This window comes from Pempheris klunzingeri, chromosome 13 (assembly GCF_042242105.1).
Source record: "Pempheris klunzingeri isolate RE-2024b chromosome 13, fPemKlu1.hap1, whole genome shotgun sequence".
Classification (NCBI taxonomy): domain Eukaryota; kingdom Metazoa; phylum Chordata; class Actinopteri; order Acropomatiformes; family Pempheridae; genus Pempheris; species Pempheris klunzingeri.
The window spans coordinates 24892097-24919810 of record NC_092024.1 but is presented as its reverse complement, the minus strand read 5'-3'; the positions used below and the strand labels follow the sequence as shown (position 1 = coordinate 24919810).

Genomic DNA, 27714 nt, shown 5'->3' with positions numbered 1-27714 from the left:
AGGCTCTTGTCAAAGAGCGTGTGTGAGAGTGTGTGTGTGTGTGTGTGTGTGTGTGTGTGTGTGTGTGTGTGTGTGTGTGTGTGTGTGTGTGTGTGTGTGTGTGTGTGTGTGTGTGTGTGTGTGTGTGTGTGTGTGTGTGTGTGTGTGTGTGTGTGTGTGTGTGTGTGTGTGAGTGATCTGTCCAACAGGGGGCGCCACAGGACACAGACACATGCTGATGATGATGATGATGAAGACAGAAGCTCTGAATGACCTGCAGCTACAAACTTTATTAAGCTAAGAAATCAAAACCACTTTAGATGGAAACAGATTTCCTGCTGACGTTGATTCTGAGATCTTCCAATAAGTCGGCCTTTATTAATGATTGATAAATCATGACTCATTATAGATCCGCTTCGATCAGACTGAACTCATCTGTAACTGAGTGATGTGAAGCAAAGGAGAAATCACCTACCAGCCATTAGAGTTAAAATAAAAGGTTTTAAAAAGCCCACTGAGGACTTAGTGTTTTAATCTGAGGCTGCAGAAAACCTTTATTTATATTATCGATTAATCGATTATCAGGTTGTGTGTCAATGACCAAATGTCCAAAAGAAAGCAGCAAATATTCACATTTAAGAAGCAGAGACTTTAAAAAGAAACAATAAAAGACTCAAAACGAATAATCGATCACCTTCACAGGTGGTGATTAATTAAATGTTTGACAACTGATCGATTAATCGCTGCAGATCATCTCCATTCAGAACCTCATTGAGAATTTAGCAGATTCTGAAACTGATGCAAGATGAGAAGCAGAGACTGTGTTTCTAATAATAAACAAGTGTGTGTGTGTGTGTGTGTGTGTGTGTGTTTCATGCTGCGTCACAGGGGGAAGGGCGGTGCCCCCAGGTAGGCACCGATCACATCACCACACACACACACACACACACACACACACACACAGAGGAGGCAGTGTGTGCTGAGCAGCGGAGACCTAGCTGCCAAACACACACACACTCTCTCTCTCATATAAACACACACACTAATATATAAACACACACACACACACACACACACACACACACACACACACACTCATATATAAACACACACACACACTCTCCTCCGCTCAGAGTGAAGGACGAGTGGAGCCGAAAACAGCCGGAACATTTTGAAACATCGAAACAGGGAAGTTGGAGTTTCATTGGAGGAGAAGTGCGTCTGTCCGTCCGTCCGTCCGTCCGTCCGTCTGTCTGTCTGTCTGTCTGTCCGTCTGTCTGTCTGTGCGTCAGTGTGTCTGTCGGGCGGCATGTTCAGCTGGGTGAAGCAGGAGCAAGGTGGACGCAACAAGGACGGGGAGATGTACCAGACTGTGACCGAGGGGCTGCAGAGCCTGTACACCAAGAAGCTGCTGCCGCTGGAGGAGACCTACCTCTTCCATGACTTCCACTCTCCGGCCCTGGAGCCCGCGGACTTCCAGAGCAAGCCCATGGTGCTGCTGGTGGGCCAGTACTCCACCGGGAAAACCACCTTCATCAGGTACGCACCACCGGGGCCCGCGGGGGCCCGCTGAGCCTGCGTGTAGAGCCGCTGTTATCACTGCGGGGCGGGCTGGGTGTCACCTTTATCAGGTGTTAAATTAGTTTACGACACCCACCCTTACTCAGCACCAGACCTCTTGTATAATTCTGCCAATTTAAGGATTTCTTAGTTGTAGATGAGGATACAGACGTGGCTTTGCATCATATAAGATGTCAAACAAACGAGTCTTTATTTGTGGTAAATTCGGCCACTTATAATCCACCAAAGTCGATCTGTCCGTCAGGAAAAAGAACATTTGTAGGTTTAGTTCCCGGTGCTTGCTGCTGCCTCTCGGCGCGCTCTGGTTGAAGGCAGCAATGGAAGCAATCCAAAGAAACTTGACATGTCACTAAAACCCGAAGTGTTTGCTTGTTGTGGTTTATGCCGAAGTGGAGAACATACCCTTATTTAAAAACACATGCCTCTAGTGTTTCTTTACAGTACGGCCAAATGGCCAAATAGCTAAAAGATGTTAATTATAATACTTTTTCAGAGGAGTTCGGCACAAGTGTCCCTTGACTTTGGCAGTCTGACAGAAACATGAGTTTTAGGTTTACACAGTGTGTAGCTGTTACTGTCCACCTGCTCACACACAGCTGACTGGAGTCATTATGGGAGTAACATGTACATGTTTGTGTGTCTGGAGCTCAAACAAAGCCACCAGTTTAAGTTTGCTTTCTGTAAACTCAAAGTGGGACACGAGGAGTTACTGGGTTTCACCTCCCTCATCCTGGGGGGGTCGAACAGTCAGCACCAGGCCTGTCGCCTCCTCCCCGATCTGATGTTCGATGTGGAAATCTGGATTCTGGAAGCCAGTTTGTCCTCATGTGTGCAGAGATTTGTAAAGCCTGAATCAGGAGTTGGCACCAGCTGAGGCTCATGGGTACTGTAGTCCTGTCAGGTGTGTGGGCTGGAAGCTCCATCAGATCGTCTCTCTGTGTTTCTTTGGTTTGTCACTGCAGTGTAACTGATCTGCCATTGTTCTGTGTATTTATTTTACACGGGCTGTCCCTTTAATCTGAGGCCCCGGCAGGCGGTCGTGATACTTCCAGTGTTTGTAGAATCAGATCTAAAGTCTGAAGTACTTTACTTGAGTATTTCTACTTCTACTCCACCACATCTCAGAGGGAACTCTTGTACTGTTGACTTTGTTTACCTGATGACTTTAGTGACTCTACAGATTAAATCTCATGTTTTGTTGTAAATTAAACTCTCCAGGTTTTGACAGGTTCTTTGGGCTCATCGTGACGCCATTTCTCACAATTTTCACCATTTTTACAAACCAAACGGTGTCTTTGTGTTGCTCTCTTCAAAGCCACCAGACTCCATTCACGAAAACAGTAATTTTACTTCACAGCAGAGCGATAGGAGTTTGCATAATTTGGGTGTTTTTAAAGGGTTAGTTTCGATCAGAGATGAGCTTTTAAAACACCAAAGTCACACAATAACACAAACACTTTAACAGATAGAGGCAGCAGCACACCAGCAGCTCCTGTGTTCTCTGACGTAAAATAAGTGGTTTTTTGAATGGAGTCTGGTGTGTGTGCAGAGAGCGATATAACGGCTGTTTGTGGTTAAACCAAAAGGATCTTAAAGGTCTGCAGGCTGAGGTGATCTACTGGACCAGTTCCAACACTTTCAGTACCTACCAGTAGGCTGGCTAAGGTGTCGAGTACCAGCAGGCTAACTGCTGTTTACTGACTACAACCTGCACTGAGCTCCAGTCTGACTGATGATAAACACTGAACAGGGCGGAGTCAGCTGGGGTTCACATTATTGATGCTTCCCTCCATCCACACCACCTGGAGGCCACGCCCACTCAGGAGACAGGAAGTGAGACCATTTTATACCACTATAGTGACACATCTGTAGTTACAGAGGATCTTTGATTTAAACAACCAAGTTAGAAAATCCAGACTGGAGCTCAAGTTAAGTTTGATCCTGGCTGTGGTTGTTTGGTGCCTGGAGGCCGGCACGCTGTCACGAGATAAAGAGCTGATCAGCACACTGCCCCCCCCCCACCCCCTCACCCCTCCCCCACTGTTAAAGCTGCTCAGGGCCACACACACTAACACACTCTCTCTCCTTTTAGTTGTGTCTCCTCACTGTGTTTTGTTCGCACCACGTCCTCGCTCTCACCGAACGTTTACGTTAACGCTCAGCTCTGTACTTCCTGATTACCTCGATCAGACCTGTGACATCACATCCTGCTCTGTATCGGGGCACTGTGGACACATAAAACACGACCTGTACCTTGTATTCTTTGTGCTTCATACAGGCACAACAGTCTTTACCAGGTGTTCTCACAGGCCACACCTCCGAGGACGTTAGTGCCAGACTTCATTTGAAAATGTACCGATTTAAAGCTCTCTCGCTCTGAGTCTGAGTCACACTAATGAAACCATTGTTGTGATACGTTTGGCTGCCATAACGTTTACCAGGCAGGTCTACAGTTAAAGAAACTAGAAGTGTCTTAAAGTGGCAGATCAGGTGAATGAACCCTTAATAAAGACAGCAGGTCCTGAGCTTCAGATGTTACATTGACAATAATAATAGTTGCTTAAAAAGGCAGATTTTTCAGTGGAGTTTTGCACTTTCTCTCAGGTTATTGACACGTTTCAGCTGAAGTGTTTAACATCAAACAAGCCGGAACACTTTGTGCTTCCAGTTTGTTAAACATGCAGGTTTTCCTGCTTTTCTTTGTTTTGTCTGAAAGTTGAGGCCAGACTTCATGTTAAAGTCCTCCAGTGGTGAAGCTTCATGTGACGACAGATGAATCAAGTCTTGTGGTAAATTCGGCTTCAAACTTAAATGAATGGAGCGTGTTTTCAGTTTAGACAGCCAGACGTTGTGCATTTGGTTATCGGGGCACTACTCGCCTTCGTGTTGATAAGCCCGCTCGTCTGAAGCTGCTGATAACCACCCACACGTGCAGAGCTGCCGGTCTGAACTGTCGGAGACGAGCTGCGACCTGCAGGCACTCCGTCAGGCCGGCTCGGTCACGACTCTGAGCTACGACGGCCTCCAGACGGCCCGAGGTTCATGTGGCCGAAGCACGACTGCTGCAGTTCAGTGGTTAAAGAGACAAACATTCAGTCTGGTGTTGTGTTGTGTTATCAAGGCAATGTGAGCAAATAACACTTAATATTTCTGCATGTTAGCGTTTCATAAACGGCCGCCTGGCTTCACGTCCTTTCCTTTGCCGAGCACACAGCTGCCTGCAGGCCGCCGGCCGCCTGAGGGCAGAGACACAAAGCTTCTGCACACCGTCAGTAATTTATGCTCAACATCGTTAACTCTTCTGATCTCCAGACATTTGAATGTCGTGTAAACACAACACTGCTAAGACACTATTTGTCAGATGAAGGCCGAGTGTCTTTGAATGCAGCAGCAGGCAGCAGCCTCACTGTGGCCAGAATATCAGCACGTCCTTTAAAAACAGGTGAATTCTACGGTGGCCTGGAGGGACATACAACAATGGAAAACATGTTCACACTTGAGTTAGAGTGTGTGTGTGTGTGTGTGTGTTTTCATATCAGGTACAAACACTCGTACGTTTTGGCAACGAACCAGAAACAACAGAACTGACCTGAAATCAGTTTCCATCCAACACAAGCTGCAGAGTAATGACTGCTACAGTGTGTGTGTGTGTGTGTGTGTGTGTGTGTGTGTGTGTGTGTGTGTGTGTGTGTGTGTGTTCCACTACTGAGGCCCCACCCTGCCCCGAGGAATGCTTTGAATCATGGGAACTGAAAAGAATGCAATGAATCATGGGAGCAGGTTGCCAGTAAACTGCAGAGTCGACATATTTCACTCCTCTTCTTCTCCTTCTTTTTCTACTTCTTCTTCTTCTTCTTTTTTTTCTCCTTCTTCTTCTTCTTTGCCGTCATGTGTGCTGGGGTTATTGGCTCCAGGACCACCTGGGTCACCTGGTGTGTTCTGATTGGCCGAGACGCTGCAGTCCGACTGTTGATGAGTTTCTGCTTGTTTTCCTTTTTTTGATCACATTTGTGGATTTTATTCAGTAATCTTCTGTCAGACTGGAGCTTTGTCGATAAAGTTTCCTTTTAAATTAACAGCGTCCCCAGAAATGTAATCACACAAAGCGGCAACAGATGTGACTGATAGCGGCATCATCAGCTAGCATTAGCTACATTAGCTACATTAGCTGCATTAGCTACATTAGCTACATTAGCTGCATTAGCTACATTAGCTGCATTAGCTACATTAGCTGCATTAGTTAGCATTAGCTACATTAGCTGCATTAGCTAACTCAGGTTAGAGTGAAAGTCAACAAAGCCCCACATTAAACTGTCTGACAGGTGATCTTAACGCCACCTTCTGGCTCTGGTCGCTGGTTTTAAGTCCTGAGCTCGTATCTTGACCTGCTCTGCTGAAGCTAACCTCAGCTGTTGCAGCTATGGGCAGGTTCTCATTATGTGATTTACGATTTTAGCCGATTTTCTAACATTTTGGCAAACTGATCCCATTGAAGTGTGCCGAATAGGCTGTTAGCACTTCCTGTTTGTGGTGTCGCCGTAAGCACACAGAGCGCTGCCAGTGGAGGACTGTGATACTGAAGAAAACCTAGAAATGTGATGATTCTCAGGCAAGTTCAGTTTTAGTAAAAGTAACTGTTGCTCAGTATTTATTGGCTCCAACAGGACCGGCTCGGTTTCAGTCCCCTCTGTGTGAACTACATGTAGAAAACACAAGTGTTCCTCAGAATCATCGCCAACTAGTGCACAAGTAGAAAGGCTCATGACGGGGTTCGGCCCCATGTTTCGCTCCCCAGCAGATCCTCCTGCGGGGGCAGAAAACACGTGGACGGCGTTGAGTGACGACGTGTGATGGATTAATAATCCCGACGCTCTCAGCTGTGGTCCTCCGGCTCCGTCCGATCCCCCTCTGATGTCTGTCCGGCTGCCACAACAGGAAGCGAGGGGACAGAAACTGACTGCAGCCTTCCTCCATCTCTTCCTTCCTTTCTCACTTCTCTGTGACGGGTGTGAGGTCGGCCAGGTCGCGCTCACATCAAAGGATCTGGAGGGAAAAGCCTCTTTGGTTTAAAGGGTTTTAAATGTTTTCAGATTCTGCTGAATCTCTTCCAGCACATTTAAAAAAACAGAGAGGATTGTGGGAGTCGACGCGGAGGGTGAGGGGAGACGGGGGAGAGGGGGGAGGCTGACTGGCCAAAGCACCAAACCTCACCTGTCTGTCTGTGTCTCTCCCCAGGTACCTGTTGGAACAGGACTTCCCGGGGATGCGGATCGGTCCGGAGCCGACCACCGACGGCTTCATCGCAGTGATGTACGGCGAGAATGAGGGCGTCGTCCCCGGCAACGCTCTGGTGGTCGACCCCAAGAGACCCTTCAGGAAGCTCAACGCGTTCGGGAACTCCTTCCTCAACAGGTAAAGACATCAAACATGGAGAGATGAACGTGCTTCTGTGTCTGTCTTTAGAATCTGTCCAGTGTTTCTAAAGGAGGAAACCATGAACCCAACTGTGTTGATTTCTAATCCGCTAACAATCCTAACAAAACCATAACAAGAGCAACTAAATAAAAACATAATGTGAATCCCCCCCGTTGCTCCTGATTGAATTTAAGGAGAACTTAAAACTATTTTTAAAATGCTCTCTTCACAGACACCAAACTCTATTGACAAAAACAGTAATTTAACCTGGGAAGAAGACAGGAGTTGCTGGTCTTCCACTGCATCAATCAGTTAGTTAGTTTGTATTATTGTGTGACTTTGGTGTTTTAAAGGGTTAGTTAGGATCTGAAATAACCCTTTAAAACTTCAAAGTCACGTAACAACCAAATGGTGGTAGACCTGCGACTGCTGTGTTCTGTGAGGTAAAATTAGTGTTTTTGTGAATGGAGTCTGGTGTGTTTGCAGAGAGCGATGTAATGGCTGTTTGTGAGGATATTTTGTGAACTATCTGAAGATTATTCAAATAGTTCACTGTAACTATCGTATAGTATCCCTAAATAAGACTGTCGTAAAATTACAAGACCAAAATATATAAATAAATAAAATAATAAAAATAGAAAATAAAATAAATAGATATGAATATATCATCTGATTTAATGAAAGGCAGAGAAAACCCAGACAGGTTTCAGGCGATGGATGATCAGAAATGATATCTGAATTCTCCCCTCGGTGCCGTGGGTGTTACAGTGATTTACCTCCCCACTGTTGGGGCCGTGGGAGCTTTGGTTCCTGTGGAGAAACATGAAGCTCTGCAGCTCCACCATCAATCATCAATCATCATAACGGCACCAACTGAGAAAACACGACCCCAGTTCAAAGTAAATGGGATTATTTTGGAAGGAGTGTGAAGGTCCAAGTCTTTGAGGGCTGGGTGGAGCTCGGAGGTCTAAAGTGTGTCATCAGTCTGCAGCCTGGTGTTTATCTGAACCCTCCACTGTGTCCTGTATCAATGAAACACAGCCGGCAGCCTTTAAAGCGCCGGCTATCTGCGGACCAGAGCGGGAGCTCCTCCTGTTCAGTCACACTCCGTCACTCTGCTGCTCTGTCTCCGCCTCACATGACGTCTTCTGACATCACCCAGTTTAATTCAGGGGTGATTTCACAAGCTGCACGATGAGAAGTACGAAGAGGCTTAATGATCACGGCTGACAGTGATTAATGAAGCTGGAGATCAACATGTCAAATGATCTGCTGTGTTCACACCTCGTTCTGATCCACTTATTTAACAGACAACAAGTTCATAGTTTCAGTCACAATTCAGTTGTTTCATTATTATAGTTTTAGTCTACAGCTGTTATATGGATCCTTTTGGTTTAACCAGCTGTTTATATCACGCTTTCTTCTAAGCCACCAGACCCCATTGACAAAAACAGTAATTTTACCTCACAGAACACAGTTAGTTTGTGTTATTGTGTGTCACACAAATATTGTGTTGGATCCAAACGGACCCTTTAAAACACCAAAGTAACACAATAACACAGACACACTGACTGATGGAGGCAGCAGCAGAGCAGCAGCTCCTGTGTCCTGTTCTCTAAAATCCCTGTTTTAGTGAATGTAGTCTGGTGTGTGTGCTGTTTGTGGTTAAACCAAAAGGATCTTCCAGGTCTCTCTCTGTAGGGATCCTTTCCATGATGCTGTCACACACTTAGAATAACACTCTGAGCCTGTCAGTGGATCAAACAAGCTCTTTTATACATTTAGGATTTACAGAATTTCTTTATTTGTTGATTTTCTAATTTTTTCTAAGGATAAATGATTGATCGATAATGAAAATAATCTCAGCTGCAGGTCTGTTTCTGACACTTTGACTCTTCACACACACTCAGATCCTGGCAGCTCCTCACACTCCTGTCACTGCCTTCCTCAAACACTCCCAACCTGGGAACTGACCGCTTCACCCCTGACTGACATGTAAACACACACACACACACACACACACACTGTTGGCTGTCAGATTCCTCAGAGATTATAGCACAAGTTTAAATTTAGCTTAAAACTTTCTGTCCGGTGTATTTCCTCTGTCCAAAAATATTTCTAAGAGCAGCAGCGAGGAAGTGGATGGACAGTCGACCCTCGAACTGTGTGTGTGTGTGTGCGTGCGTGCGTGCGTGCGTGTGTGTGTGTGTGTGTGTGTGTGTCCGAGGCATTCCTTTAACCAGGAATCTCATCTCGTCCCGGTGTGATGGAGCAACCAAAATAAGTTATTGTTTCCAGGGGGAAGTGTGTGTGCGTCACCTCGTGTTGGCGCAGTGGTTTTGTTTTTTCCCGCCTGCTGCTGCTTTCTGAAGTTAAATTTAACTTTAACCTTCATATTCATTACGCAGTGACAGGCAGCTCTTAGACACCCGGAGAGCTGAGCTTAGCTTAGCATAAAGACTGGAAGCAGGGGGAAGCAGCTAGCCTGTCTCTGTCCAAAAAATGCAACTATTATGTTGTGATCCAATATGATTGGTCTGTCTGGACCTGGAAGATCCTTTTGGTTTAACCACAAACAGCTGTTATATCGCTCTCTGCACACACACCAGACTACATTCACTAAAACAGCTTTTTTTCCCTTGCAGTGCACAGGAGTTGCTGTCCTATCACTGCCTCAATCAGTTAGTCTGTTTGAGCTATTTTGTCTTACACAAATATTGTGTTGCATTCGAACGACCTCTTTAAAGCACCAAAATCACACAATAACACAAACAAATTAACTAATCAAGACAGCAGTAGACCAGCAGCTCCTGTGTAAAATCCCTGTTTTTGTGAATGGAGTCTGGTGGCTTTGAAGAGAGCGATAAAACAGCCGTTAGTGGTTAAACTATAAGGATCTTACAGGTCTCTCTCTGTAGGGATCCTTTCCATAATGTTGACATTTAGTCATTTTAACATCAAAATGTGTAGAAATAGAGCCCAGGTTTAAAACTTCTCCTTTAAATGTCTCACAGTGTCCTTGTCTCAGTAGTTTGGATGTGCTGGTTTTCTCTGTTTCATGTCTCAGTAAAAGCTGGATGTGTTTGGGTCTCTCACTGTTGATCAAACAGGAGACATTTGAAGGCGTCACATTGGACTGAAGATTGTATTTTAAGCTCTAAATGATTCATATTCTTTTAAAGAAGCAGCAGATTAATAATCTGATTATGAAAACAGTGGGTCAGACACTGATGCCTCCCCAGAGGATCCAGTGAGTAGATCCTCCAGATAAACACACACACACAGGTCACACCCAGCCTCTCTGACAGACGAGTGAGCTTCACCTCTGTGGAACAACCCGGATCCTTCCTGACTGGAACAATAGAGCGAGCTGAGCTCATTAATCAGGAGGAGAACACAGCGGGAACGTGACGTGAGGAACATAAACACAGGATTCAGGCTCGGCGGGACGAGAGCGATCGATAAAGATGATCTATTGGGTCCAGCTTTAGAATCAGAGGAGGGGAACGTCCTCTAGGAACAATTCAGAGATAATAACGTGTTACACCTGTGTGTGTGTGTGTGTGTGTCTGTGTGTGTGTGTGTGTGTGTGTGTGTTCAGGTTCATCTGCTCTCAGATGCCCAATCAGGTTCTTCAGAGCATCAGCATCATCGACACTCCTGGTATCCTGTCTGGAGAGAAACAGCGAATCAGCAGAGGTATGAACTGTGTGTGTGTGTGTGTGTGTGTGTGTGTGTGTGTGTGTGTGAGAGTGTGTGTGTGTGTGTGTGTGTGTGTGTGTGTGTGTGTGAGAGTGTGTGTGTGTGTGTGTGTGTGTGTGTGTGTGTGTGTGTGTGTGTGTGTGTGTGTGTGTGTGTGTGTGTGTGAGCTGACTAAGCTCATCACAAACGTTCTTCTGTTGAGATGTTGCAGAATCACTTCCTCATACTGAATCTCAGTCATCAGTTAAAGTGTAGACAGAGGTCAGAGGTCGTGGGCCCCACTGAGCATGCTCAGTGAGGCTTTTACACCTTATGTTGTGTTTAGCCTTGCTAGCAGCCACCGGTGCAGACATGGGTCAAACATTGTCGTGAGGAGACTCCCTGCTCCCTCCCATACTGTGCTGTGACTGGCTAAACTAGCGGTGAACTTTTTTAAGGAGTTGCTGGTCTATAACTGCCTCAATGGTTTAGTTTGTTTGTGTGACTTTGGTGTTTTAAAGGGTGAGTTTGGATCCAACACAATAGTTGTGTACCACACCAAACTCCATTGACAAAAATAGTAATTTTACTATGGAAGAACATTGGTCTTTCGTTGCTTTGATTGGTTAATATGCTTGTGTTATTGTGTGACTTTGGGTTGACAGGAGTTATTTAGGATCTGAACTAACCCTTTAAAACACCAAAGTCACATAATAACAAAATAATGGTCGACCAGCAGCTCCTGTGTTCTGTGAGCTAAAATCCCTGTTTTAGTGAATGTAGTCTGGTGTGTGTGCTGTTTGTGGTTAAACCAAAAGGATCTTCCAGGTCTCTCTCTGTAGGGATCCTTTCCATGATGCTGTCACACACTTAGAATAACACTCTGAGCCTGTCAGTGGATCAAACAAGCTCTTTTAGTGGACCTACTGTGATCAGGTGCAGTTGTCCCAAAGGATCACGTTGCAGCCATTGCAGCCCGTTTGGTGGCTGCTGGCTGAGGTGATCTACTGGACCAGTTCCAACACTTTTACTACCTACCAGTCACTCACACACCAGGATGTGTATGAATAAGAACCAGGTCTATACCAAAGTTACAGTAGGTTGTCAGTAAACTGTCCACCATCGGGGAAAAGAGCGGACGTACAGCTTTCACACGTCTCCTTGAAACAGTAAAACATTCTTGTGAAATTCTTTTTCCCGGTTTTGTCTCACTTCCTGTTTTGTGTGTCAGTCTGTTTCCTCTGATGAATCGCTGATGCCGATCGTTGACCACAGAGTTTATAAATGCAGATCTGAAACCAGAGAAACTGATTGACAACGTCCCCACATGATCCGACCATCAGGGCCGCTGCTTACTGAGGAGGAGCAGGTTCAGCACACTGTACGCACCCTACAAGTGTTTAAATCACTCTACAAACTTAAAGTTAGCCTCAATAAAGGTGCGTACAGTCTCAGCAGCAGTAAAACACTTGGTGACATATTTAAAGTGAAGAGTTAAAGGCATTAAAAGCAGAACTTTGAACTTTATTTTCAGTTTTATTTCTCAGGAAAGCAGCTATATTTATATTTTAGTATTTCCTGAGCGTTCAGCAGTAATCGAAGGAATCTCTACAGGTTCATGTGTGATGATGCTGGAATCGTTTCGAGTGCAAAAACCTTCATTTGTGAAGTAACCAAAGTCAGATAAGTGTGGACCAGTAGAAGTAATAAGCAGCCAGAGAGGAAAACAGTCAACTATGTGATATTTGTAGGAGTATTTGGAGTAAACGTGCTTGGGTCCTGATGGAGCTGATGGAGCTGTGGTCTGAATCCAAACAGCTCCCCGGAGGAGGAGAGGAGAGCAAAATCATCTGCTGCTCAGGAGAAGTTGTTACAAATCTGGCAAATGGAAGTCAGCAGAGAGGAAGAGAGGGAGAGAGGAAGAGAGGGAGAGAGGGAGAGAGGAAGAGAGGGAGAGAGGGAGAGAGGAAGAGAGGAAGAGAGGGAGAGAGGGAGAGAGGAAGAGAGGGAGAGAGGAAGAGAGGGAGAGAGGAAGAGAGGGAGAGAGGGAGAGAGGGAGAGAGGAAGAGAGGAAGAGAGGGAGAGAGGGAGAGAGGAAGAGAGGGAGAGAGGAAGAGAGGGAGAGAGGGAGAGAGGAAGAGAGGGAGAGAGGGAGAGAGGAAGGCCCGTGTGGCGTTCAAGTCCACTCACTAACGTTCACAGAACAGAAGCATGTCCTGCTGTTAGCCGCTTAGCTTGTAACTAGTCCTGCAAGGAGTCACAACGTCACCGAGACTTTAACGGTTCTGCTCCTCCTTATTTTGGAGAGAAGGTGGAAGAAGGTGGTTTTTATACAGTTCATCTGTTTGAACGCTTCCTCACCAGAGCTAACTAGCTTAACTAGCTTAACTAACGATGTCATCAATGATTGAATGAATCAGTCACCTCTTTCTTCTGGTGTGATTTTGATTTCAGACCCTCTGTAGATAGATGATGATGATGATGATGATGATGATTCTCCTGGTTAATGTCAGAACAAGCTGTTTTATGTAGTTAGTTAGTTGGTTAGTTTGCTCTAGGTTTCTGTTCTAGTTAGTGACCGGCTGCTGCTGACGTTACTTAAATGACTCTACCGTCTCCAAAGCATCATGACAAACGTCTCCATCCCTTTATTCCCGGGGCTCTGGAGTGACGGCCTCACAGCCGCTGACCACCTCTAACTGGGAGCGATGATGACGGGTGGCGTCTGAGCGGGAGGGTGGGAATGAAGATGAAATAAAAAACCATAAATGTTAGCATGATGATGTTAGCGGTTAGCTCAGAGCAGCACTACGTCCACACACACACACACACACACACACACTCACAGAGCTGCTAGCTTGGCTAAAAACACTGATCATGTTTTCAGACCTGGATCTGATCAGTGTGAGCTAGCTTTCATTTTTTAGATATTGTACTGAAACTATAGTCCTGTTGCTGCTGTATTGAGTCAGTCTGGATGACAGCATCAGTTAAAAGCCTCAGCTGGACGGGTGGAGGGAGGATGGAGGGATGGAGGGAGGATGGAGGGAGGATGGAGGGAGGGAGGGAGGATTATAGTGAGGGACGAAGGGCCACAGGAAGAGGCAGCTGGGCGTTCCCTCCATCTGGAAGTGTTTAGAGCTGCTCAGCTGAGGCTAAATTCCTCCTAACGTTTTTGAACATGCCAACTATGACTCAACACACACACACACACACACACACACACACAGAGGCAGGCTGACGTCATCAGCGTCACTGACAGATTAAACTCCTCCATTCAGGCGCTGAAGGTTCAGTGTGATCAGCTGCCACTCGTGTTTTTATCTGATTCATTAATATTCAACAGTTTGGACCGTGTGTGTGTGTGTGGTGTGTGTGTGTGTGTGTGTCCTGCTGCTGATTTACATACAGACACCTGCCAAACCACCTGGCGTTGGTTCAGTCACGGCTGCTGTGTGATTTGCTCAGAGGCAGAAGAAGTGTTCAGATCATTACCACAGAGTAAGAATACAGTTAAAAACACTGTTAGCAGCTCTCTGCAAACACACCAGACTCCATTGACAAAAACAGTCATTTTACCCAGGAGTGGCTGGTCTACTGCTGCCTTGATTAGTTAGCTTGTTTGTGTTATTGTGTGACGTTGGTGTTTTAAAGGGTTAGTTTGGATCCAACTTAATATTTGTGTGACTCAAAATAACACAAACACACTGACTGATGGAGGCAGCAGCTCCTGTGTCCTGTTCTCTAAAATCCCTGTTTTAGTGAATGTAGTCTGGTGTGTGTGCTGTTTGTGGTTAAACCAAAAGGATCTTCCAGGTCTCTCTCTGTAGGGATCCTTTCCATGATGCTGTCACACACTTAGAATAACACTCTGAGCCTGTCAGTGGATCAAACAAGCTCTTTTAGTGGACCTACTGTGATCAGGTGCAGTTGTCCCAAAGGATCATCTACTGATCTACTGGACCAGTTCCAACACTTTTACTACCTACCAGTCACTCGCACACCAGGATGAGGACACAGAGGGACCAGGTTTAAAGATGCTGTTGTCCTTTAATGCCTTGTGGACGTAAAGAAACATGTCGTCCCTCGTGTGTTTAGAGGCTGCAGACCGTCTGCAGGGTGGAGCGGCTGCTTGCCCGCTCGGCTCTGGTCAGAAAGAGTCCGGCTGCAGCGTCACGGGCCAGGAAACTTTTCTTAGTCCTTTTTAAATTCATTTCACGCGTCGTCATCCCTTCAGTTAAAGGCTTCAGGAGGATTTATAACGAGTGCTGAATTCTGCCTCTTCTTCTGTTCTTTTCTCTTTAATGCATCTATTCACTTCACTTCTCCTCACTTATGTTCACTCAGTCACGTCCTCCCCTCTTTACTTCACCTAATCTCCCCTCTTATCTCCTTCTTTTTACTTCCTTTATCATAGTTTTAACATCCCTTCACTTCTATTTTTGCTTTTTCTCACATCATTTCTCTGTATTTATCCTTCCTTCACTTTATTTCCCTTCACTTCTATCAATTTCCTCATTTTATTTCCCATGTCAGTTTCTCTTTACTTCTACTCGTTGTTTATTCCCTTCATTTCTCTTCCCCTCACTCTGTATCGTTTATTTTCTTCACTTCTCTCTTTATCTCTTTATTTGATTTTTTCTTCTTCTCTCTTCATTTCCCTTCACCTCTTCTCTTCTTCTTCTTGGCTTTATATCTCTGTGTTTCAGTGAGTCATTGATCTGAGCCTTACTGTAATGTTTCAATCCGATTTAACTCGCCTCCCTGGGCTTTCAGCCAACAATCCCTCTCTTCTTCCTCCTGGCTCCGTCCTCCTCGGTCCAGTCCTGGTTTCTGGTTTCACTGGTCTGGTTCTCTCCACCAGCCCTGATCCAGGAAGTGAACTCAATGACCAACATTACATGCGAGCAAAGATCCTCTATAACTACAGATGTGTCACTACAGGCTGAGTCAGTGGTATAAAACGGTCTCCACTTGATAAATCAGGAGAGAAATCGGCTCATTTTCTCATTGACTTCCATCCAATCAGACTTCTGTTTGGAGCCAGTGGAGTCGCCCCCTGCTGGACACTAGAGAGGATGCATTCTTTAAGGCTTCACTGTTCAGACCCAGAGGACACCGACACTCTTTATAGACTGATACCGACCAATCAGAGGACGCTTCTTTATACAGTCAATCTAATTCACACATTTGGAGACGTCACCTTGAACTCTGAGACTTTATAGATCGAATGAGTAACTGATCAATCTGCTGATTATTTCCTTGATTAATGATGAAAGTCATTGTTGTTGTTGCAGCTCTAATGTCGTGCAGCCACACAATGAGAAACTATCGGCTCTCATTCATTTATTCACACGCTTCCCCTGCTGAACTCTGCACACATTCTTTCCAAGACACAAATACAGAAAGTTACAGCACCAAAGAGGAAGTAGTATTGTTGGACTGAAGGCGTTTCCCTTTGAACAGGAAGTGGAACATGTGAAGTAATCAGTCGTCCTGTAATAGAACAGTTACACCTCCGAGGAATTCCTCTCATGAAACCCAGCAGGAGAGACTTTAATGTGTCTCTCAGGTGTTTTCTGTCTGCGCTCGGCTGTGATGAATCTCGTAGGTGTATTTACCGCTCACTCACTCCGCATCACGTCTCCTGGGACAAACCTGAGCCAAACACCTGAGCCTGAACCTGCAGGTGTAACGTGACGCTGTGGGGACTATCGCACACCATCACACATCATTTATTCACGAGGAGACGACTCCGGGCTGTAAAACTCGTAGCGTAACGAAGCCTCTGGAGGAAAAGCCAAGTCACATCGATGTCAGTCTGAAGACGTCAAGACTCCAAAAACGTCTTTACTCTCAGACCAAAGCAGCTCCGCTTCTTCTTCAGGGTCAAAGTAGGTGAGGTTGAGCCAGAAATCCCTCCATCAATATTAAAGGATAACACCACTGTTTCTAACCATGGGCCCTCTCTGTCCATATTCTGGTGTCTAAATGACTGACAGCTGAGGTGATCTACTGGACCAGTTCCAGAGTGTTATTCTAAGTGTGTGACAGCATCATGGAAAGGATCCCTACAGAGTGAGACCTGGAAGATCCTTTTGGTTTAACCACAAACAGCACACACACCAGACTACATTCACTAAAACAGGGATTTTAGAGAACAGGACACAGGAGCTGCTGCTCTGCCTCCATTTTGTTATTATCTGACTTTGGAGTTTTAAAGGGTTAGTTCGGATCCAAACTAACATGTTAAAACACAGAACTCGCACAACAACACAAAGAAAATGTAACAATCTTGGCAGCAGTAGACCAGGAAGTACTGTGTTTTTCCAAGATAAAATGATTGTTTTTCTCATGGAGTTTGGTGTCTTTGAGGGGAGCACTTTAAAAATAACCAGAACCATTAAAGTTCTCCTTTAATTTGGAAAAGTTAGTAATTAGTCTTTAATGACACCAAACTCAAGTGACAAAACCAGTCATTTATGCTCACAGAAGCTTGTTTGTGTTATTGTTTGTTACTCTGGCTGGTTTAAACAGCTGTGATGCAGCCATTTTAAATGCTGAAGTGTTTGTTGAAGGTGTGTGTGTGTGTGTGTGTGTGTGTGTAGTGTAAACTGTACACTTTACAGGTGACCTTTAAGAGCTGTATAAATACAGAAGTACGTCAAAGGAGAATACAGCTGAGGATGATGGGAAGTCGGTCTGTAGTTTTAGATGGATAGATTAGTTCAGCTTTAATACATTCAGCACCATCAGTGTGTCTCTGGGTGGAGGCAGGAATCTCTAAACCTGTGTGGCCACTTTCTGCTTCCCTGCCAAGAAATAGTCCTCCTTTTAAACCACCGGGTGATGAGGCGTAAACCTATGAGCACTTTTACTGAAGTAAACGATCTGAGCTCTTCTGTTGCTGTCGTTTAGTTTCCAGTTCAGAGCCGAGTGTCACCCAGTTTTAGAGGAACCACACCCAGAGCGCCACAGATCACTTTACACACACACACACACACACACACTTAAAGACACAGCAGGGCAGCTGTTGTGCCCTCTGTGCTCTCTGGTGTCTAAAACAGTAACTCCTTCATAAAGATCCGCTCAGTTTTCAAAATAAAAGCCCCCCTGCAGACTGTCAGTGGTTTATTCCAGCAGCACATCAGTGTTATTCTCTAATGGGGGGGGGGCACACCATGGGGTTTTTAACACCATGGACAACCAGAGGTGTGATGACATCATAAGGCAGGACCCTCCTCTGATTGGTCAGTGAGCAGGTAGCCCCGCCCCCTCTTCCTGGTGTATCTTCCTCTAAATGGACCATCACTGACTAAATGAACTGAAGAAGACAGTAAACTAGAGACTGAGAGCAGAAACTGTTCACTGAGCTGATCAATCATTTCCTCATTGACTTCCATCCAATCAGACTTCTGTTTGGATTGGTTGGTTTGATGGTGATGATGGTGATGATGATGATGATGATGATGATGAAGGTGGTCCTCGTGTGGTCCTGGTCTGCAGGTTATGACTTTGCGGAGGTGCTGCGGTGGTTCGGGGAGCGGGTGGACCGGATCATCCTGCTGTTCGACGCCCACAAACTGGACATTTCTGACGAGTTCTCCGAGGCCATCCGAGCCTTCAAAGGACAAGACGACAAGATCCGAGTCGTCCTCAACAAGGCCGACCAGGTAGGACGACCTTCCTGTCCCTCACCTGTGTGGCTCTGACTTCCTGTCCCTCACCTGTGTGGCTCTCACTTCCTGTCCCTCACCTGTGTGGCTCTCACTTCCTGTCCCTCACCTGTGTGGCTCTGACTTCCTGTCCCTCACCCGTGTGGCTCTGACTTCCTGTCCCTCACCTGTGCTCTCAGGTGGACACGCAGCAGCTGATGCGGGTGTACGGCGCCCTCATGTGGTCACTGGGGAAGGTGATCAACACTCCAGAGGTGGTGAGAGTTTACCTGGGCTCCTTCTGGGCCAAACCGCTGCAGAACACCGAGAACAGGTGAGACAGCCAGGATACAGTTCTGTTCAATCAGTCATTCGTTTATCAGTTATCTTTCTATTTGTTCTTTCTCTCACCTGTTCCTCTTCATCCCTTCACTCCTCCTCAGGCGTCTTTTCGAGGCGGAGTCTCAGGACCTCTTCAGGGACATCCAGAGCCTCCCGAGAAACGCGGCGCTCCGTAAACTCAACGACCTCATCAAGAGAGCGCGGCTGGCCAAGGTGAGACAGGAAGTGACACGCTGTGACCGGAGTCGACCCTCAGGTTAAACCTCCCACTGTGCTGAGATCGGTCTGGACCTGGAAGTTTGGGAATATCCTGGAATGTTTATGTCCCAGACAGAAACAGATGTCTGCCAAAGTGCTGTGTGTTATAATAAGAAACATTATCTCAACTTAATATCTCAAAATATTGACATCACACATCAAAATAAGCCTTGTAAGCAGGGAAACTGTTAGCCTAGCTTAGCTCAAAGACTGTAAGCAGGGAAACTGTTAGCCTAGCTTAGCTCAAAGACTGTAAGCAGGTGGAAACTGTTAGCCTAGCTTAGCTCAAAGACTGTACAGCCATTATATCGCTCTCTGCACACACACACCAGACTACATTCACAAAAACAGTGATTTAATCTTGCTGAACACAAACAAACAGGCCGAGGCAGCAGGAGACGAGCAGCTACCATGTTTTGTGAGGTAAAATCACTGTTTTTGTGAATGGAGTCTGGTGGAGAGCGATATAACGGCTGTTTGCGGCTCCCTGTTGAGGAGCTGTAAAAAACTATGAGATCAGTCAGATTTAGTTGTTTCAGCTCCACAGAGAACAGGAGGATTTCTCTTCATGTGGGACTGCTCCTTTACATACAAGCTGTTGTTGTTCTGTTGTTGAGGCCACAGTGATATCGATGTGACTGTAGTTTTAAAAAGCGCTCAGCCTTCCTGACGGCCAGCGAACGCCTCTCGCCCCTGCAGGTGCACGCTTACATCATCAGCTACCTGAAGAAGGAGATGCCGTCGCTGTTCGGGCGGGAGAAGAAGAAGGAGGAGCTGATCATGAGGCTCCCGGAGATCTACACCCTCCTGCAGAGGGAGCATCACATCAGCCCTGGAGACTTCCCCAACGTCGGCAAGATGCAGGTACGCAGCCGGACAGGAGGTGACATCACAGCTGCCAAACCAGCTGATCTCCCATGATCCTTAGGGACAAAAATATCATGCTGACAGTTTGTAAAATCATCCTCCAAACTTAAAGGGAATGCCTTAACCTTTTAAGATCTTTAAACGACCTTTGCAACCAAAGTAAGGGAAATAAAATCTAAGGTACTTTGACTCTCACAGGTGTGAGTGCAGGTAGACAAACAGTCTCCATGGAAACGATACAATTACACTGCTGTAAAACCTCTTTCACTGCAGTAAATACACAAATAAAACAAATACGTACATTTTCAACTCCAGAATCCTCGTTAAGGGATTAATAAGGGATCAGCTAAGGAGAACGTAAGTGTCATATTTAAGGTGTTTTGTGTAAAGCAGTCCCTACATACCTTAAACTTAAGCATGTCTGCACTGTGGTGTTATGAACTTAAGTAAGTATATGCCCCCCCCCCCGGTCTCACGGAGGCGTGAGCGAAGGATTTAAGATGATGAACTGTTGAGGTTTACGTCACTTATGTTCAGCTGAAAACAAAACAGCCTGAGGACAAACTGTGACTTTAGGACAGTGAGGACATTTTTACTGATGTCAGGGAGGTTTGAGAGGAGCTGAGCCCTCTGCAGCTGCTCTGTGGATGCTGCAGGTGTGTGTGTGTGTGTGTGTGTGTGTGTGTGTGTGTGTGTGTGTGTGTGTGTGTGTGTGTGTGTGTGTGTGTGTGTGTGTGTGTGTGTGTGTTCCCCAGCTACGCTTGTCTTTATTGGATTATTGGCGAAAGAGGATGTTTGACATTTTTCAGTTCCCCCTGGTGAGATGTGTTCTCTCAAGACACACACACACACTAACAAACACACACACACACACACACACACTAACAAACACACACACACACACACACTCTGATGTGTGCTGTGTGTGATCTGGATCCTCGTGTTCTGTGGTTAGAGGTCAGCCAAGGACGCAGCTGCAGAGAGCAGCAGGTTTTGTTTTTCGCATTTCAGCCAATGGGCTTTGTTTACCTGTGAGGTCATGTGACAGGAAGCAGGCTCAAGCCGTGGCCTCATAGTGGATCAGTCTATCGTATGTGACGTGTTTATCACACAGACGGTGTCACAGAAGTGGACGTAGCTTCTGGGTCTGCTGTGACATTTTGTTTATGCCCTCCTCAAAGCCACCAGACTCCATTGACAAAAACAGTAATTTTATCCTGCAGAACACAGGAGCGGCTGCTCTGCTGCCGCCTCCATCTGTTAGTAAGTTTGTGTTATTGAGCGACTTTGGTGTTTTTAAAGAGTTAGTTCAGATTCAAACTAACATGTTAAAACTCCAAAAGTCAAAGCACCTACTCTGACAACTCCTGTGCTCTGTGAAGTAAAATTGCTGTTTTTGCTAATGAAGTCTGGTGGATTTGAAGAGAGCCACATGCAGTAACGGCTTCAGTTCCCTGTCAGAAAAGACAGTGAGGTAAAGCAGTAAAAATATTATAATAAGTATAGTGTACACACAAACATGCATACAGTCTTGTTTAGATCAGAGTTCAGAGGGTTAAAAAGTTGAGTTTCCGTGTTGTTAACATGTTGTTAACGTGTTGTTAACGTGTTGTTAACGTGTTGTTAACATGTTGTTAACGTGTTGTTAACGTGTTGTTAACGTGTTGTTAACATGTTGTTAACATGTTGTTAACATGTTGTTAACGTGTTGTTAACGTGTTGTTAACGTGTTGTTAACATGTTGTTAACGTGTTGTTAACGTGTTGTTAACATGTTGTTAACGTGTTGTTAACATGTTGTTAACGTGTTGTTAAAGTGTTGTTAACGTGTTGTTAACGTGTTGTTAACGTGTTGTTAACATGTTGTTAACGTGTTGTTAACGTTGACGTCTCTCCTGCAGGAGATGCTGCAGCACTACGACTTCAGTAAGTTCCCGTCTCTGAAGATGAAGCTGATCGAGTCGGTGGATAAGATGTTGGCCACAAAGATCGCCGTTCTGATGGCGATGATCCGGGAGGAGGAGTCCAAGGCGCCGCCGGCCATGGTGTCAGGCGGCGCCTTCGAGGGCTCCCAGGACGGGCCCTTCGGACAGGGCTACGGCGAGGGCATCAGCGCCGGGGCCGACGCCGAGGACTGGATCGTCAGCCGCGAGAAGCACCGCTACGACGAGATCTTCTACATGCTGATGCCCGTCAACGGCAAGATCACCGGCGTCAACGCCAAGAAGGAGATGATGAACTCACGGCTGCCCAACACCGTGCTGGGGAAGATCTGGAAGCTGGCCGACTGCGACCAGGACGGCATGCTGGACGACGAGGAGTTCGCCCTCGCCCAGCACCTCATTAAGGTCAAACTGGAGGGCTACGAGCTGCCCAACGAGCTGCCCACCCACCTGGTGCCCCCGTCCCACCGTAAAAACCCCACGGCGGACGCCATGTACAACCACAGCGAGGACTAGAGCGCCAACAGGCCGCCGCCGCCGACCGCACGAGAGACATGAGAGATCCACATGTAATAATTCACCACAGCAAAGGGACAGAAGGTCAGAGGTTAAAGTTTTAAGGATTTACACACCAAGGAGCTCGTCGCCATGACGACCACCAACCATCACGAGCTCAGTCGCTAATCACACGTTCAAATAACCAGCTAGCAGACACACGGGCTGAGTGACGGAGGGAGGTTACGTTATATTACACTTTTATTTTGGTAAGATTTTATATATTGTACAGTTCAGCTGATTTCAAGGCACCAAAGAAGAAGAAATATGACAGAGCCTCATGTTTTACTAATTCTGCTTTAATTTGGACACTTTTATTTTGAAAGAGGAAAGCATTCCAAAGAAATAACTTGATATTTAACCAACTTCCTGCCTTCATTTTCTTTAATTTTAGGCCTCTGTATGTCTGAATTGTTATTCTAAGTGTGTGACAGCATCATGGAAAGGATCCCTACAGAGAGAGACCTGGAAGATCCTTTTGGTTTAACCACAAACAGCACACACACCAGACTACATTCACTAAAACAGGGATTTTAGAGAACAGGACACAGGAGCTGCTGGTTTACTTTGAAGAGAGCCATTGAACGGCTGTTTCTGGTTAAACAAAAAGGATTTATTAACATCAGTAAGCACAATTATTATTAGTGTGAATTTAGTGTTTTAAAGGGTTAGTTTGTCACACAAAGTCCTGTGTCCTCCAAGCTAAAATTACTGTTTTTGTGAATGGAGTCTGGTGGCTTTGAGGAGAGCGATATAACTGTCATTTAGGCACCAAACTGTAAAAACAGATTCCCCTTTAAAGTGAAGACAGTAACCTTCAAATTAAATCAACTTTTGTTTTATATATGTATATTTACTGTACACATTCCAGGAGGTTTTCTTCAGTTAAATCTGCATGCAGGTCCTAATTAATTTCATCGTTAAACTCTTTAAGAGTTTTGCATTTTAAGAAAAATCTTTTTTTTTCTATTTACTTATTTTATTACAATTTCCTTATGGTTGTATTTACATTTTCAAAAATATTGTTAGTTGTAAACAGCAAATATTTGTCTGTTCCTGAAGACTAAAAGGTGAAATAACACTTGAAGGTGACGTAACCAGATCAGGAAAAGTCTACAAGCCTTCACACGTCCACGTTTCACCGCAGGAAGCCGTTACTTAGCGTCCTCTTAGTCCCAGAACCAGGACGCAGGGTTTACGGGGTCGCCACAGGTCAAAGGTCAGAGTCCGTCCTGTTTGAACAGCACGCAGTCGGAGGAGATGACGGTGGAAGCGCCGCTCGTTCTGCCGCCGCAGCTCGCCGTCGTCTCGTCCTCCGGGACGGACGGCGTCCTGGAACGTGTTGTGTCAGTTTCCTCGCATTGTAAACAGCAGCAGAGCGGAGGAGCGGCGGTGACCTCTGACCCCTGCTGACTGCAGACTTTCCTCCTTATGGGGGAGCTATGGAGACAAACACTTGATGCCAAGATGTTAAAAGGTGGAAAAACTCCACGTGGCCAAAAGTATGCGGACACGTGAGCGCTAACGTTGACGTTAAACGGCTCTTCTGGTGTCAGTCTTTCCTCCAGATGTTGAAACTGCTGCAGGGTTTTGATCCGATCAGGGAGGTCGAGCACTGACGGTGATCAGGTCTGTCTGTGTTGGATGAGGCTGAGGTCAAGTTCTTCCACATCAAACTGGGGAAAACAACTGAAACAGGAAAAAGACGCTGGAAGCTGGAAGAACTTTGCATGCTGGGACGTTGAGGTTTTTCCTGATTGGAACAAACCAGGACAAACACGCTGTCCACATACTTTTGGCCAAATCGTAAAGTCCCAACCCTTTAAAACCTGTTACATCATTACACACTAACCCCTCACTGTCTAAATGTCAAAAATAAAATTCTACATTAAGGAACATCTAACTGGCTGTTAGCTACTGTTAGCCACCCTCAGCTAATGTTGCTATGCCTGCAGTTTTTCCACTACTAGCTAATTACGCTAACGTTAGCTCCATGAGTCTGTTATAAGTATAAACTCTCCCATTTAAAATAAAGACCAGGTGGAACTGTATGATATGCTAACGCTAACTCATGGTCGTGGAAGTAAAATCACTACTGAAGGTTGTAAGCTAGTTAGCCAGACGTGCTAACATTGCTAGCTTGCGTCAGAGTAGATACACTTCTACTTAAGATGGTGTGTTTAAATGTTACAACGCTGAGAACGTCCGTTGCTTAAAAGACGTGAAGCTGCGGCGGTTTAAGATGAATCTGAAAGTGAGACATTAGCAGCTCCACGGTGAAGGTTTATGGCTCTTTATGTGGATCCCAGACGTCCTCCTTCCACTAGAGGTCGCCCACTTCGGTGGGTTCGGTCGTTTTAACCCCCTTGTTGGTCTGACGCTCTGGATGTTAGTAAAATATTTGCTTATTTCAAAGCTGTATTTGCACGTCTCTCCGTTAGTGCCTGTTCATTTCTGAGCCTCTCTAGATTAAAATGTGTTTTTACAGCAGTGCCTTGTTTGGTTCAGCTCGTCTGACGCCCTCTTTGATGCCCTCTGTTTCTATGACGGGACTGTGATCGTCCCCGAGGGTTCAGCAGCTGGGCGGCTTCTGTCCGGTGCCTTCAGCATGCAGAGAACGACCAACATCCCAGTAGAAGGTCAAGTTTATAGCACTGGCCAGAAACTATTCTGTCTGTAATGTCATCACTTCTGTCTGTCCCTCATTTTAAGATCCATAAAATACAGGATTTCAGTGAATCAAGGTAAAAACCAGCTGTCTGGTTTCAGCAGGAACGTTTTTATTGTCTGTATGTAAAGATGCTTCCCTCCAACTGTACGTTCAGCAAAGTGTGACTGATGTATTTTATATTCCTGTTGTTTGAATGTGTTACTGGTCACCTGAGGTGGAGACAAATAAAGTCTATTCAGTACTCAACATGCTCTGGTGGCCGGAGTTAGTTTGTACTTTCATTTCAGGAGACCTTCTGCTTTTCTTCCAAAGTAAAAGGAAAATATTGTTCGTTCTTCCACTAAATTCAGAGTTATTGGTTACTTCTACAGATTCTACATCAAAAATATACAATAATGTCATAAAATGAGTTCTTTCTTACAAACATTTCATTAGTTTTAACATTTTAAGAGTCAAGAGTTTTGGGAAAACGTATTTGGTGTTTGTGTTGTCAGCTTGTTCGAGGAATAATCATTTCTTATTTATTTATTTATTAGAGTGTAATCTTTGAACAAAAAGAGTTGTGAATATTATTATTAGAATATTATCAGTAGTGTCTTCAGTAAAAATGTTCCTCTCCTCTTTCTTTGATTTAGATTTGGACTAATTCAGATAGAAATCAACCTTATGTCTGTGTAGCTGGAGTCAGAACATTGTTAGCCTAGCTTAGCCTAGCCTAGCTTAGCACAAAGACTTAAAGCAGGGGGAAACAGCTAGCCTGGCTCCCTCCAATGTTAATTAAGACATTTACCGGCACCTCTAAAGCTCAATTATCAACACTTTGAGTGTCATTTGGTGCAACTGAACAAAAACAGAAAGTGACTTCACTACTGAACATGATGCCTCATGCATGATGACAAACTGATTTTAGCCAACAATAAATGATGTAATGGTACATAAAGCAGGCAGCCAACTAGCTAAGTTAGCTATGCAGCATGGATCTGGGGTTGGCTGCTTCGAAACGTTAGCTGATAAGTAAATTGCAAATCCATCCTCATCCAGAGGGACTCCCGTAACCACGCCCCTTTTTGGAGGAAAACCATCATGTAGACAGCGACAGTGTCACACTTCGACAAACCAGTTTAAACTAATAACGTTCTGCTAAAGGGACGCTGGTGTCTCCAGGATTAAATCCCACATCTCTGATCTCTGATTTATTTCCACCAGATCCTGAAAAAGATCCCGATAGAAAGATTTCATGGCGCCAAGCTAAATGCTAACGCTACATGCTAAAGCTACATGCTTGTCTGTTAGCCACTGCGCGGCTCATTAGCCACTGTGTGGAAGGAGTCCCCCCCGGGTGTTTCCTCCATTTAAAGTAACTCCGCCCGGTGTGACCGAAGTTTGAACTTTACGATCAAGGTTAAGGGTCAAAGCTTAAAGGGCCAGTTCACCCAAATAACTCCTGGTTGTTTCTCCTGGAGACAGAAGATCCGATGGAAACCGACTCCAGTGAGTCTTTTTAAGACAAACAGTGGTTGTTACATAACGTCCTGTTTCTCTGTGCGGCTCCAGTCAGGACGAAGGACAGACGTGTGTCATTAATCATTATTCTGACAGGAAACACACACACTTAACGCTGCTTTTATTGTATCTGTAACCATCTCCTGCTTTGTTTCCTCTCCAGCTTCGCTTTTTCTTTTTCTACATTATGGCTCCCTTTAATATGGATGACGCAGCAGGGGGTGAATGTTTCACTGAGCTGTGTCTCCTCTGCTGCTGTGGGTTTAATGTCTGATCCCACTTTGAAGGAGGTTTTTCTTTCAGCTCTTTCACATCAGAGTGAAAGGAGACGCACTGATGTGGTTTAAAGGACCACTGCAGAGTTTTACACACAATTTACACCCAGTAACAGTTTCTAGATTCATTTTCAGGTTTACAGGATATTTCCTCAGCTGACTGTGTGATAATGTAGGAAAAGAGTCCACCCAGAGAAGTTCACCATGAAGCTGCTGCCTTCATGTTCCTGGAACATCTGGATGTGCGGACGGCTTCGTTAGCTTCGTTAGCTTCTGTCATGGAGGGAACGTTATTATCAGACTGACAACATCCACATGGAGCAGGAGAGGAGCGGCCATGTTGGATGATGCTAATAGATTAGCCTCCTGCTAACGTTAGCTAAAGGCTGCGGCTAATTCAAGTTCATGTTTTAATAACATCATCTGATAACGTCAGGATCACAATCACCTGACTAAAGGTGTTGCAGCGGTTCGTTGTGTGTTCAGATTTAACGATCAAGCAGGAGAGGAGCGGCCATGTTGGATGTTGCTAATAGATTAGCCTCCTGCTAACTGTAGCTAAAGGCTGCGGCTAACTCCAGCTCCTGTTCATGTAGCTAACACTAGCTAACAGTAGCTAACGTTAGCGCTTTGAATCACAGTTTATCATGTGAAAAGGCTCCACAGGTCCAAACGTTAGAGAAGAAAACAGGACGTGACAACAGCTGTGGGATGACTTCATCGTGTAAAGTGCTGCATATGAAAAGATAATAAAAATACCAGAGTTATCCTTTAACCTGCTTTAACATTTCATTCAGCTGACTGTGTGTGTGTGTGTGTGTGTGTGTGTGTGTGTGTGTGAGTGTGTGTGTGACCTGTGACCCCTACACCTGCTGTCAGGTGAGCAGAACTGCTCATGCTGTAAATCCAATGGCTTCAAAGTTCACACACACACACACTCACACACTCACACACACACACTCACACACACACACTGGTTCCTCCACAGTG

The 27714-nt window shown here is 45.4% G+C and overlaps 1 protein-coding gene across 1 annotated transcript; it reads left to right on the top strand.

The window, feature by feature from the left end:
* The first annotated feature begins 986 nt into the window (after window positions 1-986).
* On the top strand, window positions 987-25291 carry ehd4 (EH-domain containing 4). The gene is made up of 8 exons (XM_070842052.1): window positions 987-1518; window positions 6796-6972; window positions 10577-10674; window positions 18163-18329; window positions 18512-18645; window positions 18755-18866; window positions 19611-19775; window positions 21679-25291. The coding sequence occupies exons 1-8, from the start codon at window positions 1289-1291 to the stop codon at window positions 22234-22236; spliced, it is 1641 nt and encodes a 546-aa protein (XP_070698153.1). The 5' UTR covers window positions 987-1288; the 3' UTR covers window positions 22237-25291.
* The last annotated feature ends 2423 nt before the right edge of the window (window positions 25292-27714 follow it).